Here is a 23,852-nt window from a genome sequence, read left to right on the forward strand (position 1 = left end):
AACCCTATAATATGTGTGTCGTACATATCTAAATTAACTGCAGTAATGGGCTAGAAATGTCATCAACTTTTGTATGCATTCAATGATTTGAAATAAATTGATTGCCTTCATAAAAACCTTCAAAGGTAGAAACGTGTTGGCTGCGAAGGGTGATCACAGGACCTATCCAGAGATGGTGTGGAGGTGAATCTCAAAGATGGCTGAAGCTTAAACTCGGGTTTGAAAACAACTACTTTAGGCATCTTTTTTTACCTGATTCTGACAATTTTAAGTGTAATGATCTGCACTAGATTGCATTTATGTTTTATATTTTGTATGTTATCATATCTCAGTATTATTTGAAGACGAAATATCAGAGGGGAAGAAATACTGTCTAATGGTAAGTATTATTACATCTATTCTTTTGATTTTTTAAGGCACTCAGGTGTGATACCTTTACCACATATTTTTTCAATTGTTCTTGGAGATTGACTCCCGATAAAAAAAAGTTCCTCATGATAGGAGCTCACTGGCAAACAAGAAGACTGCGTCTGCAACAGCCAGGCTGGTAACTAACCAGTTCCTTTCCTACCACATAAAGCCCATTCTCTATTCCCTTCACTGACTGCCTGTAAGATGGTGAATCTGTGTCAAGATTGTTGTCCTGCTGGGAGGCGGTTTTCTGGAAGCTGAGGCCTGAGGCTGCGGGAGGAAACGGAGGCGAGGGGCCTGAATGTACGACCTCCGCATCCACAGGTCTTGGTCGTTGGCGAGACCTAGTCAAAGGTGCGGAATCTAACCCACGAGATGGTGTTCGCCAGTGACCCCACCAATCGGGATATGGGCTTGAGCTGCACCTCGTAAGCAGGTCGCGGTCCTTTGACTAGGTGACCAAAGCCCGCGGGAAAAAGAAGAGACGAACACTCGTGGCCCAAAGGGTCTGTGCCAGTAAGGGGCACGTAGGGACACTGTACTTGAGGTACAAGGAAGTGTGCACTGCGGACCCCGGGTTGCCGGTTAGAAAGAGTGCACCACAGTGCAATACTGTAACACGTAGGTAGGGACCACAGAGTCCAGTAACGAGGTGGGTAGTGGTACTGGAGCCAGCCAGAGATTATGACGCTGGAGAGGTGGGTACATATAACTACACTCAGGCTGTGATGGTAAAGCACTGGTGAAATGATTAGTATACTGCACACAGGTGGCGATGGTAACGCACTGGTGGAATGGAGGTACACTGCACACAGGCGAGGTGGTAACGCACTGATGAGTTGAATGATATAGCTGCACACAGGCTGAGGTGGTAAAGCACTGGTGAGATGAATGATATAGCTGTACACAGGCTGAGATGGTAAAGCACTGATGAGATGAATGATATAGCTGCACACAGGCTGAGATGGTAAAGCACTGATGAGATGAATGGTACAGCTGCTCACAGGCTGAGATGGTAAAGCACTGATGAGATGAATGGTACAGCTGCTCACAGGCTGAGATGGTAAAGCACTGATGAGATGAATGGTACAGCTGCTCACAGGCTGAGATGGTAAAGCACTGATGAGATGAATGGAATAGCTGCACACAGGCTGAGATGGTAAAGCACTGATGAGATGAATGGAATAGCTGCACACAGGCTGAGATGGTAAAGCACTGATGAGATGAATGATATAGCTGCTCACAGGCTGAGATGGTAAAGCACTGATGAGATGAATGGTACAGCTGCTCACAGGCTGAGATGGTAAAGCACTGATGAGATGAATGGAATAGCTGCACACAGGCTGAGATGGTAAAGCACTGATGAGATGAATGGTACAGCTGCTCACAGGCTGAGATGGTAAAGCACTGATGAGATGAATGGTATAGCTGCACACAGGCTGAGATGGTAAAGCACTGATGAGATGAATGGTATAGCTGCACACAGGAATAGATCACTGGAAGCAAGGGAACCTGGAACGAGAGACCACTAGTAACACTAGCAGCGACAATGGTTGTTCAGGCAACTACCTGATACACAGGAGCCGGATATATACCCCTGGAAGCCCACTGATTGGTCCACAGCATCAGCTGACCGGCCAGACTGTCAGGGAAGGAAGAATAGTCAGAGAAGGAAGTGTCATAGCGGCGCCCATGACAGGAACTCCGATCCCCGCGCACCAGGCCGCCCGAGACACCAGCAACAGGGAGAATGCTCAGCACCTCCCACGTCACCGCACCAGCCGCCCGACTGCCCGGGAAGTCAGAGGAAGCCGGTGGGACGGTAAGGGATGGCCGATCCCCGGCTGAACTCTGACAATTGTTTTATTGACATTCAGAGGTTTACATAAACAGGGTCCTAGATGATTGCAGCGACTTTTATACATCTATTGGCTCATATCAATCAGCATATGAAGAGCTGCTAACAGAATCTCCGATACTTTTTTGGGGTCCAAACTTTGCAATTCCTCCTCTTTGGAACTTGCAGACTCACACAGATCGAACATCTTCTTCCCTAGAAATTTTCAAAAGCAGACTCACGATATCTAGTCTGTTTACTCAAGCACTTTATCAGTGCACCTCTACTTTCATACTACTCAATGCATATCTCCGTTCTATTAATTGTGGAAGGTTTAGGTGTATGAACCAGTCATCTGTGACAAAAGGGAGCAGAGCAGTGGCAATTTTAGTGAAGCAGTCACAGAACAAAAATCCTGCACCAAGCTGCTGTATAGGAGCTGGCCAGGGTGCTGAAACAGCAAGACAGCATCTGAAACTGGGGCTTAGAATGAAGCAAGCCACCATAGGGCCGGGGATGCGCTCTGATTGGCTCTCTGAGACAGTGAGAGCCAATCAGAGATAGCAATGTGCCCTGTTGCTTAGCAGCAGCCTAGAGAGGAGAGGGTCAGGTATTGAGAAGGGTCACATCTGAGGCAGACAGAGAGTGAGAGATCGCCTCCAATGAACCCATGAAGATGCCCTGATGCAAACACAGGAGCCAGGAAGGAGCCAGTGGAGGCATAGCTATCAGGAATGAAAAAAAAACCAAAACATCGGAACACCATTGAATGATTTCCATTCAATGGTGGCAATCATCGGACCACCACCATCAAATGGTAAAAGCACTACCATCGGATCAAAAATATTGATGGTTAGTAACCACTGGATTCTGATATCCATCCCCCCGTCAGATGGCTGCGCCAGGCTCCTGTCCCGGATTCCACTGGCTGACACGTGTTGTTGGGAAGGGTATAAGGTAAGCGTTCTGTATTGTCTTTTATTGCCCTGATGACAATGTATTAAATTCATCGAAACATTGGTATTTTACCTGCCTATTGTACGATACTTTATTGTCCGAGTGCTGCCGCTCTGTGGATTTATGTTGGAGCGCTGTGTTGCGGCTACCTACAGAAGGCACCGAGAACCTTGCTAGTGGTATAACGTTATATATATATATATATATATATATATATATATAGCGCAATTCAGTGGACCAGCACTCTGCTATACTGAAGGTAATGTGCTCCAGTGCCCTCTGTAAACAGGTATGCAGGAAGGTAGAAATCAGCGGCACTTGAAGTCTTGAATAAAGTTGTTTAATGTGCTCCTAACACATAATACAAACGTTTCGGGGCAACGCCCCTTTGTCAAGGTGAGTGGAGAGAAAAGAAAGAAACAAATAGCGCTTACCTTATACCCGGAGAAGCCCGCCAGTTTTGTGTGACCGGACGCCGCCCGGGAGTCCACGTGACGCTGCCGGAGTCCCGCTCTGAAGACGTCATCGCGCCAGGAGTAACTGGTAACCTAGGTAACCAGGATGCCTGCGCTCAGATGCGGCTGGTCGTCCTGAATAGAAACAAAAATAGAGTGGCTACAAAGAATCCCGAAAACCAGAGAACCGAAACTTAATACTTAGTGATACTAAAACGAAGATCATGTACACCCAGAAACAGCATAAAAGTAAAAATAGAAGCGAATGTAAAAACACTGATAGTAATAACAATACAAAATAAATATGACCACTGCCTGTAGGGGCAGCGAGAGAAACTTAAGTGGAAAAGACATAGGACTTCATTCAGACCCGCTCACAAGCGCTGAGCGCTCGCAAGCGGGTTGATGTTTAGGCCCTGCACACGCGCAGCGGCCGCACTGTGCGTGCGCAAGCCCCGGAGCGAGAGAGAAATTCTCTCGCTCCAGAGCTCACTACAAAAGGGACAGCTGTCGATGTTGATCGACAGCTCGACCCGTTTTATAGGCGTGGCGGGGGGGGGTGGTTTGACAAACGGAGGCCTTAAGGAACGCCTGCCATTTTGTGATGTCAGTAGGGAGCCTTAAGGAACGCCTGCAGCAGCAGTGATGTCAGTGGGGAGCTTCCTGCTCGATTAGAGCAGGAAGCTCCCTGGGGCTTGCGGTTGCCGAGATCCAACCTTAGGGTCTCATCGCAAGCCCCGATGGTCACGATGACCTTGACCATCGCGACCATCAACCCGGTCGCTAAAGCTGTGGGTGGTAACTCACAGCTTAGCTAGCGACCTGGAGGCCGCACTACAAAATACAAACGGCCTCCCACATTCAGAACAAGCGCTCGCATTTTGCGAGCGCCTCTGAATGAGGGCCATAGATCAAAACAATTGGATCAAAAAAAAATAGATTGAAAATGGAACAAATCTGTCCCCAACAAAGTACCATGGTAGAGACACAGGAACTCCTACCAAATGTACCAAATGTATAGGCATGACAGACTGCTGAAAAAATGGAATAAGAGTTAGTTTTAGATGGATCTAAGGCAGTTTGTGGGTGGTAACAGGGGAAGGTGCTTGAAAACGGGGGAGTGGAGATCCGAACACAGGCGTGCCTAACGGTCAATACGGCGTTTAATAGGAGTGCATAATTAGTAAAGGAGCGTCATCGACCATGTCACTTGGTTGTCTTTTAGCCTGAACTGCTCGCAGTGATAGCGGGAAGTAAATCCTACCACAAGCACTGCGAGCAGTTCAGATGCCTTTCGATGTTCCCGATTAATCTAATAAATAACGGAGATGACATGTGATGCGAACGGCAAAGGGGCGTCTTAACAAAATAGCCAGCGCATTTTTCGGACGCTCGCTCAGACATAGAGGCGTCTACACACCGCAAAGAGCGCGCGCTCAATTTAAATATCCGGCCCCTTTTTAAGAACGACCGTCCGCAAATAGCGTCCGGGTCTGAATCAGGCCCAGAGATCGTAAAACATGGACTCAAAGAACAGTCATAGCTCCCACCGGGGCGAATTCCTGATAATAATAAATTATTTAAATGCACACACTCCAGTTGATTTTTTCATTGAGCCCGGCCGGGCTCATGGTGTTTAAATTATAGATCCATTTGGCTTCAATTTGGAGGAGGCGGGCACTCGATCTCCACCTCTGATGGTTTTGGGTACATGATCGATGGCCATATGGCTAAGATCTGAAAGCACATGGGCCATCATTCAGACCTGGTCGCAAGCGCTGAGCGCTCGCAACCGGGTCGATGTTTAGGTCCTGCGCACGCGCAGCCGCCGCACTGTGCGTGCGCAAGCCCCGGAGCGAGGGAGAAATTATCTCACTCCGGAGCTCACTACAAAAGGGGCGGCTGTCGATGTTGATCGACAGCTCGCCCCGTTTTGTAGGCGTGGCGGGGGTTGGTTTCACAAACGGAGGCCTGCCGTTTTGTGGGCGGCCGCTCTGACATCAGCAGTGATGTCAGTGGGGAGCTTCCTGCTCGATCAGAGCAGGAAGCTCCCTGGGGCTTGCGGTTGCCGAGACCCAACCTTAGGGTCTCGTCGCAAGCCCCGATGGTCGCGATGGTCTTGACCATCGCGACCATCAACCTGGTCAGTCGATCAAGCTGTGGGTGGTAGCCCACAGCTTAGCTTGCGACCAGGAGGCCGCACTGGAAAATTCAAGCGGCTGCCCTCATTCAGAGCGAGTGCTCGCTTCTTACGACTGCCTCTGAATGAGGGCCATAGTTCTTTTAAAAAAAGTGTATGGCTACCGGTTGGTCTGAGCTTTTACCAGTGAGAGCTGCCTCGATGGCAGATCGGTGTAGGGCCATCCGTTCCCTCATCGTCCTGGTGGTCTTCCCGACGTAATGAAGGCCGTACGGGCACTGTATCAAATATGTTATGTAATTAGATGTATATGTCAAAACATATCTAATGTTGTAAATCCGCCCTGAATGTGGATGGACGAAGTGATGTTCTGTAGTCATATATTGACAAGTGGTGCATCTTAAACATTTGTAGCAGCCCGGTTTCTTAGATAAGAAAGTACCTGTGGAATTGTTGCTACTGGTTACAAGGTTAGTAATGTGGACCACCATGTATTTAATGTTTAGGCCCCTATTAAAGCAAGCTAGAGGTCTTTTGCCTTTTAGAGAAGAGAGGTCTCTTTCCGTAGTTACAATGGGCCATAACGCCCGAGTGGCCCGGTGGATAACGGCACTGGAAGTGCTGAATTGACTCTTCCAAGGAATAATGATCTCTGGATTCTTTTCTTTGGGTATGAATAAAGTACTCCTTGGGATGTTAAGCACCTCTTGTTTCTGTCTGCACAACAGAGGTGGATCGTAGCCCTTCTTTAAAAACTTACCGACAATACTATCAAAACTAGCTTCCACTTTAGTGGGATCACTGGTAATCCTGGCCACCCTAATCATCTGCGATTTGGGGAGCCCCTTCTTAAGGGCCGGGGGGCGGTGGCTGTTTGCCTGTAATAAGGTATTTTTATCAGTGGGTTTGGTGTAAATCCCCGTACCGATGTGACCATTGGTGATGGAAACTTGAACATCAAGATAATTCAATGAATGGAGGCTGTGTTGATAAGTAAGTCTTATGGGCGAATCCCTAGAGTTGATATTGGAGGTAAGAACTTTAAATTCTTCCTCCCCTCCGGACCAGAGCATAAACAAATTGTCTATGCATCTGGCAAACAGAATGATGTGATCAGATACTTTGGCTTCGTTGTAGAACATGAGGCGTTCCTCCTTAAACATATAGATGTTTGCATACAAAGGGGCGACGTTGCTCCCCATGGCGCAACCGGTCCGCTGGATAAAAAAAATGTCCATCGAAAAGAAAATAATTTCTCGTAAGGGTTAAGTCAAGTAATTTTAGGAAAAGGCCATGTTCAATACTGGAAACCTCTTCAGTGTGCAAAAACTCCCTCATGGCTTCCAATCCGTCTTTGTGTGGTATGGACGTGTTAAGACTACAGATATCCATTACACAAATAAGAGTGTTTTCAGGAATGGTACCTAAGCTACCTAAAAGAGTAAGGAAGCTGGAAATGTCCTTAATGAAGGTGGGCTGTTTCAGTAAGAAAGGTTGGATTATACTGTCCAAGAATTGGGAGATATGCTGATATAACGAATCTCTAGCTGAGATTGTCGGACGTCCAGGTGATTTCTCGATCTGTTTGTGGATTTTTGGCACTGTGAACATGATTGGAATAACAGGATGTTCCTTTGATAATATTTTCACTAATTGGTCCGATAGTAATCCATCATTCTTTGCCTGTAACAGGACCATATCCAGTTCTCATTTGTAATTCACAGTGGGATCGCTGTTGAGAGACTGGTAGGTCTCTGTAGCTGCCAACTGTTGGTATGTTGGTATATTTCATCCCTGTAATCAGATAAATCCTGGATGACGATTCCGCCCCCCTTATCGGCGGGGTGGATGATAATGTCCTAATACTCGTTCCTCAGGGCTTGCCATTCTACCCTAGAGAGATTATAAAGTTTTACCGAAGAAGCCTTGTTATATCTAGAAACAGCATCGTCTAATAGACGGGAAAATGTCCTTATAGAGGAATTTGAGGATTGAGGTTCGAAGGAAGATCTGGATTAACTATTCAGAAAATCAGCATGTGGATCAGTAGAAGGTACTTGTGGTCTAGTCCCAAAGAATTCCTGGAGGTGCAACTTGCTGGTAAAGCGATGAAGGGCAATTTTCCACGTTAAGTCGTCGTGATGGCTAGTGGGAATGAAAGAGAGACCTTTGTTCAAGACTTGCAATTCAATGGTGGTTAATTGTCGGGACAAAAGGTTAAACACTAAATCTTCTATTTGGTAGTTAATCCGTCTGAGCCTCTTGTTTTGACCCACCTGCGGGTGGGCACCCTCTGTTTTTTTACATTTTGGTGTTATCTCGAATGATCCTAGAAGAAGTTGAAGGTTCTTCTTGTGGTTCCTCAGAGTCTAGTAAATTAAACTCGCTGTCTCTATTTGAGGAAGCCGTGGTACGGTTAAAACCTTCCCTTCGTTGGCACCAACCCATCCTTGGTCTGAAAGGTCCTTGTATCTGTGGCCTCGTGTCTCCGCCCATCAGCCAGCGATAGACTCGGTTGTCATCGTAGTCACCCTTCACTGTTTGATATTTGTTTCTCTTAAATTTCACACTGAGACTGCAACTTCTGCAACGCCCCTTTGTCAAGGTGAGTGGATAGAAAAGAAAGAAATAGCGCTTACCTTATCCCCGGAGAAGACCACCAGGACGATGAGGGAACGGATGACCCTACACCGATCTGCCATCAAGGCAGCTCTCACTGGTAAAAGTTCAGACCAACCGGTAGCTAGACACTTTTTTGAAAAGAACTATGGGCCTCATTCAGAGGCGGTCGGAGGATGCAAGCGGTCGCTCAGAAACTGGGCGGCCGCCTGCATCCTGACCGCCCGCCTCTGTTGCGGTCGTTAGGCTGTGGGTTAACACCCACAGCTCTAACGACCGCTCCGGTGATGGTCGCGATGGTCAGAGACCATCGGGGCTTACGACGAGACCCTAGGGTAGGGTCTCCCTTGTCGTAAGCCACGGAGAGCTTCTGGCTCTGTCTGAGCCGGAAGCTCTCCACTGACATCACTAGTGATGTCAGTGGGGCCTCCCCCAAACGGTAGGCGTTCCCATGGGAACGCCTCCGTTTGGGCTGCCACCCCCCCGGCCCGCCTTCCAAACGGGGAGAGCTGTCAATCAACATCGACAGCTCGCCCCCTTTGGATCGAGACCCGCTACGACCGGCGCTGTCGGTCTTAGCGGGTCTCACGCATGCGCACGCCGGCGCCGTCGGGCGCATGCTCTGTGGGGTGCCATCGACCCGGTCCGAGCACATCGGCGCTAACGACCGGGTCTGAATGACCCCCAATGTGCTTTCAGATCTTAGCCATATGACCATCGACCATGTACCTAAAACCGTCAGCGGTGGAGATCGAGTGGCCCGTCTCCTCCAAATTGAAGCCAAATGGATCTATAATTTAAACACCATGAGCCCGGTCAGTCTCAATTAAAAAATCAACTGGAGTGTGTTCAATTAAATAATTTATTATTATCAGGAATTCGCCCAGGTGGGAGCTATGACTGTCCTTTGAGTCCATGTTTTACTATCTCTGACTGTTCGCCTTAGATCCATCTAAAACTAACTCTTATTCCATTTTTTTCAGCAGTCTGTCATGCCTATACATTTGGTAGGAGTTCCTGTGCTTCTACCATGGTACTTTGTTGGGGACAGATTTGTTCCGTTTTCGATCTATTTTCTTTGATCCAATTGTTTTGATCTATGTCTTTTCACCTTAAGTTTCTCTCGCTGCCCCTGCAGGCAGTGGTCATGTTTATTTTGTATTGTTATTACTATCAGTGTTTTTACAATTGCTTCTATTTTTACTTTCATGCTGTTTTTGCTTGTATATGATCTTCGTTTTAGTATCACTAAGTATTACGTTTCGGGTCTCTGGTTTTCGGGATTCTTTGTAGCCACTCTATTTTTGTTTCTATTCAGGATGACCAGCCGCGTCTGAGCGCAGGCATCCTGGTTACCTAGGGCACTAGTTACTCCTGGCGCGATGACGTCTTCAGAGCGGGACTCCGGCAGCGTTACGTGGACTCCCGGGCAGCGTCCGGTCACACACAACTGGCGGGCTTCTCTGTGTATAAGGTAAGCGCTATATCTTTCTTTCTATTCTCTCCACTCACCTTGACAAAGGGGCATGTTCCGAAAGGTTGGTATTATGTGTTAGGAGCACATTAAACAACTTTATTCAAGACTTCAAGTGCCGCTGATTTCTACCTTCATATATATATATATATATATATATATGTATGTATATATATATATATATATAGTTTTTCTTGTATGTGCACACAGACATACATAGATGTACACATGTAGAGGTGGAGTCCTTTTTATATAGTGCATAAAGTTCATAGTCTACTCTAATCTCAGTATCTATATAGTATGTCACAGCCAATGCTAAATGCAGGAGTCCAGGTCCACAGTTCAACACCCGAGACACTCCTATGAGAATCATAAACATTTCACAGTTCTCATACATATGACATAAATGCAGCTGCTGTAAATGAGAAAGCTTTCTGACCACAGAGTTATAATAGAGCAGCATGTGTCTGCTCACCGCTAAACCAGGTAACATAGTGACTTTATTGCCAGTGTGACGTAGAAATCTGGTTGCTTGGTGACCTTGCCTCTGGTTTTTATAATCTAGGCAAGCTATGAGAGAAGAGGGAGTGGCTACAAAATTGAATTAACACTGGTCTGTCAAGTTTTTTTTTCTGTGTAGATCTGGTTTTCTGTTAGTGCCGTATAGTTGCAGAGGCTCCAGTTCTCTATGGGGAATATAGTGCATTCCTGATCTCCTTGCAGCCTGCAGGACCTGGCAGAGTTGTGCATCTTGGTGGCAGGTTACTAATTTCTGTCATTTACCATGTAGCAATCGATCATGAAAGCCTGAATGGTCTCACAGACATGATTATACACCATGGGATACTGTGACTACCTGTCCTACCGTTTGTTGCATTTAATGGCTTGGTTCTATATTTGGATCTAAACGCCAGTGGAATAATCGATGCAGTATTATCCTGCAAACAATACGCTAAAACGATGGAGTGGAAGAGAGTGAAAAGTTTAGGAGGCAGAAGACTACGCAACGGTCCTGTGCAGCAGGTAAGACATCACGTTACATTACTGCTCTGTTCGAATTTGTTTCATTTGCTATTTTTAGGATGATGCAAAGATCTGCAAGCCATTTATGTGCATTGGTAACTGACTTGCCAACAATTACAGCTGGTAACAAAAACAGTTATGAATTGGAGCTCATACATCATGACAGTAATAGCATATAGGCTGTTTTGAACACATAGATCAAAGACCGTGACACAGCTTTGGGTATAATGCAGGGAATACATATAGATAGCACTGTGAGTGGGAGGTATTGTGGCTGCTTTACTGCACAGCACTTGGCTTTTCTTTTTGTGCAATGTATATAAACGACTGGACAGCATGGTAATGACAAGTACGTACTGTATATGACAACTATATGACATCCATACAGAATGTAGTACAATGATTTATCTCTAATGCTGAGATCACTGCAGTAAAGATATTGACAATAGAACCTGCCAGTACAGTACAGTGTGCTTGGTGTTAAGACACAGTTGGAAGTCAACAGGGATCCTAAGGCTATCATTTGGAAGATCATGCACTTAAAGCACAAAAAGATGGGATCAGTACCAGTTATACAGCAGCATTTTGGTGTGGCAGCCCCATAAGCTTTATATATACAAATCCACCTATGGATCAAATCCCTGCTGAGTAACAACGATATACCAGACAAATTGTTACATTGGAAATGCTTCATTGGATTTGGCACATCATGCAGCCATGTTACCCTGTCACTGAGGCAAGCTGCTCTTCAGGCTTTCATGCATTAGGGCTGTAGCATAGGTGACACAACAGGTTTCAAGCTTCTAATGAAGTTGACCTCAGTGCTCATCTCTGCAAGAATAGGCACAAGTACTGTACAAAAGCATCGGTGGCTGCTCTATAAAGATTATTCCATAGAAATGAATAGATTGTTTTCAATTATTGTTGAAAATATGAATTTCATAAATAACAAATCCACTGCACAAGTGCGTATATAAAAACTATTAGTGTTTAAAAGGGCAGTAAGAGCCCCTATACACAATGAGACATTGTTAAATAAAAAATATGGTGCCACTCAGCGCTTGCTACATTTAGGTTACAAACTGTATTTCTTTGCATTTAATAGTCCTCCACCTTAATCATAGCATAGAGTACATGGTACATGGCGAAACATGTCTTTATATATTATTATGTTTATTCATATTTGATATAATTCAAATGGGTACTCAGCTATAAATGTTAGGAATAAAGGTAGGAGAGGAGCTAACTATCCTTCCTGGGGCAGCAATTGTCAGTCTTACAGAAATATACTTGTGTTAGTGTTATGTACACTATGAAACACTCATATAATTTTAAGTCACTTTTCACTCAAATCGATTATTCAATAGCAGCCCTCTCTGTTAGCGTTAGTGTGGCAGTGTCAGTTGTCATTCAGTAGATCATCACCAATTACGACTCTCTAATTACTACTACTCCTCCTCTCAAGAATGAAGGTATCACAACAATGTGTTATCCTGCTGTATTCATTGATAGAGAAGAGCTGGATGGTGGCAGGGTGTGATTACCTCCTGAACCACAGGGAGGACCCAGACACTAGACCCCCGCTGTTCTTATGCTTGGATGAGGAAGGTTAACGATGTTAGTAACCAACGATTTTAGTGAACGATTTTCGTTCAGATTTTCCCTTGAAAAAGTGAACGAAAATCGTTCACTAAAAATCGTTACTAAAATAATGAACGATTTTCAAAAACGATGAACGATGAACAATTTTTAATCATGCATACAGTGAATGGAAATAGTTCATCGTTTATTGTTCATTCTGCACAACATGAACGATTTTCTGAACGAAAATTGTTTGTTGGACAGTCAGAATGGACGATGAACTACAAACTACAAATGTGAACGCGCGTGATCGATTATCGTTCATCGTTCAGCTTAAAAAGATGAGCAATTTTACAAACAATTTAACGATAACTACGTCGTTATAGTTAAATCGTTAAAAAAATCGTTATGTGTGTACGCACCTTAAGAAATCAATTCTCCTTTAATAATTACATTTATGTACCTATGTAGGAATCTCCAATTTTGTACTTTATTGCGGCAATAACATTAACATTGGATTCCATCATTTTATTGACTGAGATAGCAATCTAATTCTGCCTCATTATTGGATCCATGGCCAGAATTAACTAGGTAGCAGGAGGTGTAGCTGCTACAGAGACAGTGTGCCCTGTCAAAGCCTCATGCTGCAGACATTTTCTCTTGCCTCTGGCTTACTGATGCAGCCACTATTGGTCAGGATGCGGCTGCTGTAGTAAAGAGAAAGAAGACTGTAATTGGTTAAAATAGAGTAGGCTGTTTAAGATTGGATAATATAGCAGCAGCATCAGCCATATCAGTAGAGGAACCTTCTGTGAACTAAAGACAGGAGATGCACTAAAGGCAGGTATCCAGACGATATGCTCCATGAGCGATATCATCTAGTGTCTACCCTGCAGTGCCGGGCTCAATGTCGTTAACGATGTTGAGCACCCACACTGATCGATATATAGCGTTCAGTGACGTCACCCTCCCTTATCTCCATACTTGCCCTGCAAGTACAGGTGATGAAAGATGTCGTCAATGACCAGCAGGAGCCCGCGTCACTGGTCGTTGACTGCATACCCACTGCACAATATTGCGGACGATGAACGATAACGATATCATTCAAATCATCCAATTTATCGTCTAGTGGATATGCGGAATAAGCCTTGGAGAGAGATAAAGTGGAGAGAGATAAAGTACCAATCACTCAGCTCCTAACTGTCGTGTTACAGGCTGTGTTTGAAAAATAACAGTTAGGAACGGATTGGTTGGTACTTTATCTCTCTCCACTTTATCACTCTCCAAGGCTTAGTGCATCTCCCCCCAGAGTAGATGAGCAATTACAGTGTTTGGTGTCGTGTCTTGATGCCCCTTACAATAGTGTGCTGTGGGTCTTACAACCATCTAGTTATGTTCCTAGTAGGACTGTGGGCCTGATTCAGACCTGCTCGTAAGTGTGCGCACGCTCGCTCTGAGCGATAGTTGCACAACTGCGCATGCGTATGGATCGCAATGCGCATGCGCAAACCAGTCATTGCGGTCCGAAATCGTGCGCTCGTAAAACACAGAGGGGTTGCTATTTTGAGTGACAGAATGTGCCGTTTGTGGGATGTAACGGGGGAAGGTGCTTGAAAACGGGGGAGTGGTTGTGCGAACGCAGGCGTGCCCAACAGTCAAAAGGGCGTTTAATGGGAGTGCATAATTAGCAAAGGAGTGTCATCGACCACGTCACTTGGCTGTCCTTTAGCCTGAACTGCTCGCAATGATTACGGGAAGTAATTCCTACCTCAAGCGCTGCGAGCAGTTCAGATGCCGTTCGATGTTCCCGATTAATCTAATAAAAACAGGAGATGACGTGATTTGCGAACGGCAAAGGGGCGTCTTGAAAAAATAGCGAGCGCATTTAGCGGATGCTCGCACAGACATAGAGGCGTCCTCACACCGCAAAGAGCGAGCGGTCAATTTAAATATCCGGCCCCTTTTTGAGAGCGAGCGGCCCCAAATAGCGTCCGGGTCTGAATCAGGCCCTGTGTCTGCTTACAGGGCTTTGTTTTTGATTTTACAATCTTCCAGTAAAGTGAAGGTGCCCACACATATACCGATGTGCTCACGATACGATTTTATGGCCAATTTCCTCATGAACTTTCACGGGAGCTCCCTTGCCGTCGTGATCACGATTTGGAGTTAAAAATGTCCAATCTGACGAAAGATCTATCTTGCAGCCAATGCATTGTATCCCAGATTGGCTAATCTGCCCTACAGCACGGCAGATCAGAAGATGCGATATACGACGAGCGGGGACGCGCATCGGCATCGTGCTCGTGAGTATAAATTCACGATTTTTTTACCCGATTCGTCGTCACGATTCGTCGAAATTGGCCAAATCGTCTAAAATGTCGCTATGTGTGTGGGCACCTTGAGACTCAGATGAGTTTAATTTGCAAGAAAGGACAGAGATGGGAGGTTGAGTCTGGAAGAAGCAGGCAGCCAATCATGTGATGTTTAGACATATTGGGAACAAGGTGATTGATAAATATTTTTTGACCCCAATTCGAAATCTTATTGGGATTGATTAGATGTCAGGATTGATGGTAAATTTGTTAGGACATTGACTATATCTATGAATGAAATGATTGCCTGACTGCACTAATGGTACCCATCTGATCCATTCTTGCCACAGAAGTGCCAAATGTCCAAATCTGTCAGATTTAGCTACATACATCTATGGTCTGTGGGCACTTTGAGTGATTTGTGTTTTAATATGTGTTTTATTCTAATGAACTTGATGCATACAACTGTATCTGACTGCATAGAACTGAAAATTGCCTACAGCATTCATGGTGCATGTCAATGTTTATGTGACTGGAACTATCTTACACTACTTGTAATGTGCAGCAGGCAAACATAGAAAATAAAATATACATAAAGAGCCTAATTTATACCTCTTTTCCACCAAAAACCCAGGTCCGACCTGGGTTTTTGGACATGGTTCCAACCCTGGTCAGACCCAGGTCAGACCCATTTACACTGCACCTTTGATCTGGGTTACTCCCAGGTCAGCCCTGTTCGCACTGAGCTCAGGTCTGCCCTGCTAAACCTGTGAGGTCATAAACAGTGGGAGGTGAATGCTCCACAACCACAAATCAGCTCATTTTAGACATGACCCAGGTCAGATAACCATGGTTGCACAGTTTACACTGCACCATTACCCGGGTCCATCCTGGGTCCAACCCTGGTAGCTACCTGGGTTGGATTGCTGGGTCACTTGACCTGAGTTATTTTTCAGGGACCCTTTTACACTGAGCTGCGACCCGGGTAGACCCAGCAAAAACCCAGGTTTTTGCTCTGGTGTAAAAGGAGTATTAGAGATGCATGTAAAGTGGTGGCAATTGAGGTTGCTTCCAGTCATCTAAAATCCATGTGAATATCCACCTGTATTCAGACTGCCTTCTAATGGATGGTACCATTCATATTACTGTCTATGCTTTATGGAATGTATTTTCACTGCAGCAACAGTAACATAGCAGTAGTCTAGATATAATAAAAAGCTATAAATGTGATTAAAACTAGTGGACTGGTTATGAAAAAAAATTACTTGCTTCATAATTACTCTGTATATACTTCTAGTTATGTAACTGGTCTTTTCACTTTTACAATGTGTAGTAACCTTGATTATGGTGGCTTAAAATGTTTAAATAGAATCCACCATAAATAATAATACACATATTAACAGTAGTTCAAGCTACAGCATAATGCATAGTTTTATCATTAACAATGCATATGAAAAATGTCTGTGCCAGGGTGCATTTCAGATGTAATATCTGTAAATCATAAGCACTGATCACACCCCATTCTCAACCAATGAATATAATATTGTTACCAATAAAACACTTCCCCATCCAAATATCATGAGCTCATCCCTTCTCCTGCCATTACTATGTACACAGAGCCCAACAGGGTGTCCACACCGTAAGCCCAGCAATGACCGTCACATTTAGCAGGAGTCATCGTGCAATTTGTGCCAGAACATTATATTACTGTATAAGCTCAGGAGAACAGACACCTCTCACTTCTGTTCCATACTTTGTTACTATTTATCATTTTATCTACTTATCCCTGATTTATAAATCGTTCTCTGATTTCCTAATTCACAGGTTCTCAAACTCGGTCCTCAGGACCCCATACAGTGCATGTTTTACAGGTCTCCTCACAGAATCACAGGTGAAATAATTAGCTCCACCTGTGGATATTTTAAAATATGTCAGTGAGTAATGAATACACCTGTGCACCTGCTGGGTGACCTGGAAAATGTGAACTGTGTGGGGTCCTGAGGCCCGAGTTTGAGAGCCGCTGTCCTAATTGATCACTAATTTCTTTTAGTTTTATAAACAAAGTATCTCTAAAAGCATGCAACTGCTATTACACAGTTATGCTGATTTGTAGACATTGCAAATGAAACAGGGAGATAAGTTGGCATGGTTTATGACTTTATTGGCCAGATGCACGCTCTAATAGCTGGTTTTATGTATTTTTTTTAGGAATATTTTTAATTAATGCTTTTATGCTTTTTAGTAGGGTTTTACATTAATTTAATGTCAATATTTTGTTATGATGTTCTGTCATTTTTAATTTCTTATGTCAGCTTTCCAAAGAAATAAGTTGTATGTAATAAGATACAATTAAGTGTTTGTTTTTTTCTTGTAAATATATACATTTTTTTAAATAAAACAATACATAGTTTTTTATGACGGTGTCGTAATGTCTTGTTTTCATGAGCACTATAATTGCACCTGTGGTACATCCCTCCTCAGCTGCATTGCCTTTATGACCATCACTTTAAATAGGGGTTCATTGAACTCTATGAAAAAGATAGCAGCAGTACACATGAGCCTTCTGAGTGAATGTATAGTAGAAAGGATAATGAATCTAATGTAATAAAATGCAGTTGATTTATTATCCACCAAGGGTTTGCTCTGAACACTCATGTTTAATGTGTAATTAAACAGTTTATTTCTCATAGGGTTAAAGTAACTCTTTTGAAGTTCGAGTTAAGCTGCATCCAGTAAGGTGGTGAACACTGCTAAGACATAAATACCTACTCTCCTGGAATGTCATCCCTGGACTCCGGGATAGTAGGCCGTCCTCACAGATCGGGCTTCACTTATTGGGAAGTTAATGAGGCAGGACTTGGATGACGCATTTCAAACCAACAGACCCTGCTCCACTGTTCAAGTATGTGATTTGAGTCACAGTGATGGGTGGGACCTGATTATGCAAATTATATCATCACTAAGACTAAAACAGTAAAGAGCATTCACTAACTGCAGAATATGTGGATATGGGTTGGGGTACGGAATCCTGGCGATCGGGATGCAGGTGGTCAGAATACAGACCACGGTATCCCGACAGTCAGAATCCTGACTCCCAAAGGTAAGTTACCTAACCCTAACCCCTAATCCACCTTTTAAATAGCCTAACCCCCCCCCCAGCACCTAAACCTAACCATCCCCCTAACCCTAATGTTTACAGTTGGGATGCCGGTGGTCGGGATTCTGGCACCGGGATTCCGACTGTGGACGGGATTCCGGCGATGGTATTCAGAGCACCGGCATCCCGACCGCCAGGTTGTCAATTACATCCCGTGGACACACAACATATTTTGTTTTGAATGAATGCACCAATTATTAACTTAGCATTTACAACTATGAATACACACACATACCAACATTACTTTTTGTGACCTGCTACAGGAATATAAGGATTTGTTTAGTTTTGGCGATAACATATATACGGTATGTGAACATATGTATAATCTACTTCTACTTTTTGACCACTCCCTTCATTATTTTCTTGTATAATACAGAATACACATCCAGATGTGTAGAGGAAACGGATCTGTCTGGATGTGCACCGTTACCATTACATCAGCTTTTGCTATAAAATATTACACATTTTAGCTTTGTTGTTTAAGTAAATTATGAGAGCGAGGGGCAGGGCCGTAGAGGGCGAGATTTCACTCTGTGTCGGCCTTGCCCCTCCAAAATGTGACATCATGACATCACAATGAGGGGGTGAGACTGCCAGGACCAGAAAGAAGCTCTGTGGCAGCAACTGAAGCAGCCTAAAGACGCTTTGGGCAGTTCTCTAGGTTGCAAGGTGCTGTTCCAGTCACTCTGCAAGCCAGATACTGGTGCCATAGGGGATCAATGGTGCCTCTGTCTATGCCCTGCACACTGAGTGGCAGCACAACTTGCCCACCCCTAACTAAGGCCCTAGTGAGGGAAACATGTCTTTATTACATTTCCCTTTTATGTATTTGAATATTTTTGTTACATTGGTGTGTGTATTCATATTAGCACGCAATTATTGTGCCAGATGATCCACACCAATCCTATTTGTTCTAGCATAATTTATTTAATGATTAATAATGAGAATAAGTCGTCATCAGTTATGTCATTATTATACATTTGAATGTTTTTATTAAATTTGTTGAAAATGCACCTAGCAATGCACTTTCCCATGCATAGTCTACCTAGAAGGTGCAGTGCAGAAGGTGTTCTATGAAAAGTGTAGGCCATGCTTCCATACTCTACTGCAGTGATTTACAACCTTTTCAACTCGAGGCACACTACACACACTATCCGGCTATGCGGTGTGCGTGACCAATGAAAAAACATAAACAGTAGCTCACACATATAAATATACACACATATTGGCCTCCACAGGAATACCACACACTACATATGCCTCCACAGGAATCAAACACACTACATTGGCCTCCACAGGAATAAAACACACTACATTGGCCTCCTCAGGAATAAAACACACTACATTGGCCTCCACAGGAATAAAACACACTACATTGGCCTCCTCAGGAATAAAACACACCACATTGGCCTCCTCAGGAATAAAACACACTACATTGGCCTCCTCAGGAATAAAACACACTACAGTACAAGTGCGCTGAGCTGACCAACGCGGCACACTTGACAACCGCTCGCGGCACACTAGTGTGCCATGGCACAGTGGTTGAAAAACGCTGCTCTACTGGAATGTCTAAGAGATTCCCAAATTATGATGAATTCTATTGGACTCCCGGAAAAGCAGGCAGCAATTCTACATGCCACCCACCTATGATGCATCTTGTCATCATGTGCCTGTCCCCACAGTATGATGCCCAGTTCATGGAATAGAGCAGTGAGGGTGGGTTCATGATCATGTAAAATTTAAATAGTATAATCATGACCCCTGCTCTTGCCTCCTGGATCTCCCCAACAAAATTTCCCAGAGAGGAGGTAAAGAATGTTCCCACCATGGTGTAGACCCAAGGCCAGTCTCCTTTGGTGAAATACAAAAATGAAGTCCATTTTAAAGAGCGATAATAGCAGTGTGATGTAGCCTGGATGGTTGAGGCGCTAAAAACAATGTCCTACAACAGTCTTCAGGTGTCTTATGACCTTATAGAGAGGTGTGTTTTCCTTTGCGGTGTCCTGGGTCAAAGAAAGAATGCATTGAATAAGCATAAGCTTAACCTAACAGTCTTAAGATGGTGCCACACACATTACAATTTGATCAGTCAATAATATAAACAAATATATAAGAGTATCCTAACAGTCCTAACAGATCTCTGATCTTACCTCCCCAAATTCTACATATGTAGAATATCCAATCTCACTGAAAAGAAGGTCATCACTTGCCCCTATGAACATTGAGCCTCCATCCATGGCTCCTATTAACAAGCTCTCACTGCAGGTAAGGATGCATGAGTAAGGGTAATAGAGGAAAAATACTTTCTAGCCCTATCATGTTCCTACCCTAACGGTATCTGTCACTATACTACAGTGATTGCAGGAAAAAAGTACTAGATATATTTCTCAATCCATTACAGAGCAAAAGGTGCTTAGGAGCATTTTGGAGGTTAGAGAGCAATGTTAAAACTTTGTTACTACTGGCTCTATATATTTCTAATCTCCTCTGAGTCTTCCCTTTCAGTTATACTGAATGGACAAAAGGTTGGAGGTTGAACCCAAATACATCTACTACTTATAGGTAAATATAGATCTAGCGGTTTGACCGCCCCTAGGCACATTATTATCCCCCCACCCACTTCCCCACACAACTGCCCTCAACCTCCATGTTCACAGGCAGTGAAGCATAGCTGCAGAGCTGCCCAGCAGCATATACATCATGACAGTATCAATGGCTGGCTGAGGCCATACATGCCTACTCCCAAAAGTTTTTTCGGGTAACCCCCTGCACTCCCGGAAGAGTAGGCATAGCTCCTGCATCCCACCCACTTCCTAATGAAGCGGGAAGGATGGGGAGATTTTACGGGGAATTTTCTGGTCTACAAGTAGGGGGTAGGGCTAAAATGTCTCAAAAATGACATCCTTTTCTGTGGTGGGATGGGGCCTAATGACACATGAAATATGCAGTCAGGCTCCGCCCCCCCCTGAAGATGTTAACAAAATCTCCTCCCCGGGGCTTCTCCCTGAGAGGAGATTTATAAAGTAGGCAAGAATGGCTCAGGCTACACCCACTTCACATTGTCCTCCACAAGAAAAAAACACGCTTATTGTCCCCCACAGGAAAAGAATAATACACATTATCTCCTACAGGAAAAATATAAAACACATTGTCTCCTACAAGAAAAAAATAAAACACATAGGCCCTCATTCAGAGCCATACGCTCTGAGCAGAGCGCACGCTCTGAATGAGGGCCGTCCTCCATAACTATGGAGCGTCCTCCTGGACGCTCGTATAGCTGTGGGTCACCACCCACAGCCTATACGAGCGTGCAGTTTGATGGCCGCGATGGTCTTGACCATCGCGACCATCGAAACTGCGAGCCGGAGCCTGCGGTTGAGGTTTTCAACCGCAAGGCCCGGAGTGATTTTGGCTCTATCAGAGCCAAAATCACTCCCACTGACATCACTAGTGATGTCAGTGGGCCGGCTTCTGACGGTAGGCGTTCCCTTAGGAACGCCCCCGTCAGGGAGGCACGCCCCCGGCACGCCCACCAAAGGGGGCGTGCCGTCAATCAACATCGACAGCACGCCCCCTTTGATCAGACACAACGAGCGATGGAAAGTCCTTCGCTCGTCGCGTCTGGCGCATGCGCACGACGGAGCTCCCTCCGTCGTGCGCATGCTCAGTGCAGAACATCGACCCACTTGCGAGCGGACAGCCGCTCGCGAGTGGGTCTGAATCAGGCCCATTGTCTCCACAGGAAAAATATAAAACACATTGTCTCCTACAAGAAAAAAATAAAACACATTATCTCCTACAGGAAAAATATAAAACACATTGTCTCCTACAAGAAAAAAATAAAACACATTGTCTCCACAGGAAAAATATAAAACACATTGTCTCCTGCAGGAAAAATATAAAACACATTGTCTCCTTCAAGAATAAAATAAAACACATTGGGGGTCATTCAGATCCACTCGCGAGCGGCATTACGCTCGCAAGTGGGTCGATGGTCCCCACTGCGCATACGCACGACGGAGGGAGCTCCGTCGTGCGTATGCGCGAGACCCGGCGAGCGAAGGACTTTCCATATCTCCGGGTCTCGCACCAAAGGGGGCGTGCTGTCTATGTTGATTGACAGCACGCCTCCTTTCGTGGGCGTGCCGGGGCGTGCCTGCCAGATGGAGGCGTTCCCATGGGAACGCCTACCGTCTGAAACTGGCCCCACTGACATCACTAGTGATGTCAGTGGGAGTGATTTTGGCTCTGATAGAGCCAAAATCACTCCTGGCCTTGCGGCTGGGAAACCCGACCGCAGGATTTCCCTCGCAAGTCCGATGGTCGCGATGGTCAAGACCATCGCGACCATCTTTTTGCACGCTCGTATTTGCTGTGGGTGGTGACCCACAGCTATACGAGCGTCCAGGAGGACGCTCCATATTACTGGAGGAGGGCCCTGATTCAGAGCGAGCGCTCTGGTCAGAGCGTCCGGCTCTGAATCAGGGCCATTGTCTCCACATGAAAAATATAAAACACATTGTCTCCTAAAGGAAAAATATAAAACACATTGTCTCCTACAAGAAAAAAATAAAACACATTGTCTCCTGCAGGAAAAATATAAAACACATTGTCTCCTACAGGAAAAATATAAAACACATTGTCTCCTACAGGAAAAAAATAAAACACATTGTCTCCTACAGGAAAAATATAAAACACATTGTCTCCTACAAGAAAAAAATAAAACATATTGTCTCCTGCTGGAAAAATATAAAACACATTGTCTCCTACAGGAAAAAAATAAAACACATTGTCTCCTACAGGAAAAATATAAAACACATTGTCTCCTACCGGAAAAATATAAAACACATTGGCCCTCATTCAGAGCCGTACGCTCTGAGCAGAGCGCACGCTCTGAATGAGGGCCGGGCTCCATTTTCATGGAGCGTCCTCCTGGACGCTCGTATAGCTGTCGGTCACCACCCACAGGCTATACGAGCGTGCTTTGTGATGGCCGCGATAGTCGAGACCATCGCGACCATCGAAATTGCGAGCCGGAGCCTGCGGTTGAGGTTTTCAACCGCAAGCTCCGGAGTGATTTTGGCTCTATCAGAGCCAAAATCACTCCCACTGACATCACTAGTGATGTCAGTGGGCCGGCTTCTGACGGGAGGCGTTCCCGTGGGAACGCCCCCATCAGGGAGGCACGCCCACCAAAGGGGGCGTGCTGTCAATCAACATTGACAGCACGCCCCCTTTGATCGGACACAACGAGCGAAGGACTTTCCTTCGCTCGTCGCGTCTGGCGCATGCGCACGACGGAGCTCCCTCCGTCGTGCGCATGCTCAGTCCATAACATCGACCCACTTGCGAGCGGACAGCCGCTCGCGAGTGGGTCTGAATCAGGCCCATTGTCTCCTACAAGAAAAAAATAAAACACATTGTCTCCTGCAGGAAAAATATAAAACACATTGTCTCCTACAGGAAAAATATAAAACACATTGGCCCTCATTCAGAGCCGTACGCTCTGAGCAGAGCGCACGCTCTGAATGAGGGCCGGGCTCCATTTTCATGGAGCGTCCTCCTGGACGCTCGTATAGCTGTGGGTCACCACCCACAGGCTATACGAGCGTGCTTTTTGATGGCCGCGATGGTCGAGACCATCGCAACCATCGAAATTGCGAGCCGGAGCCTGCGGTTGAGGTTTTCAACCGCAAGCTCCGGAGTGATTTTGGCTCTATCAGAGCCAAAATCACTCCCACTGACATCACTAGTGATGTCAGTGGGCCGGCTTCTGACGGGAGGCGTTCCCGTGGGAACGCCCCCGTCAGGGAGGCACGCCCCCGGCACGCCCACCAAAGGGGGCGTGCTGTCAATCAACATTGACAGCACGCCCCCTTTGATCGG

The 23,852-nt window shown here is 45.2% G+C and overlaps 1 protein-coding gene across 1 annotated transcript in view; it reads left to right on the forward strand.

The window, feature by feature from the left end:
* Nucleotides 1–10,771: 10,771 nt before the first annotated feature.
* PDE8A (phosphodiesterase 8A) overlaps nucleotides 10,772–23,852 on the forward strand; it is a 391,617-nt gene continuing 378,536 nt past the window's right edge. The window contains exon 1 of the mRNA XM_088472833.1: nucleotides 10,772–10,916. Coding sequence (XP_088328959.1) covers nucleotides 10,854–10,916 — 63 coding nt within the window. The 5' untranslated portion in view covers nucleotides 10,772–10,853. The remainder of the gene's footprint in view (nucleotides 10,917–23,852) is intronic.

The sequence above is a fragment of the Taudactylus pleione genome, unplaced genomic scaffold, assembly GCF_031769625.1.
Source record: "Taudactylus pleione unplaced genomic scaffold, aTauple2 ptg000129l, whole genome shotgun sequence".
Classification (NCBI taxonomy): domain Eukaryota; kingdom Metazoa; phylum Chordata; class Amphibia; order Anura; family Myobatrachidae; genus Taudactylus; species Taudactylus pleione.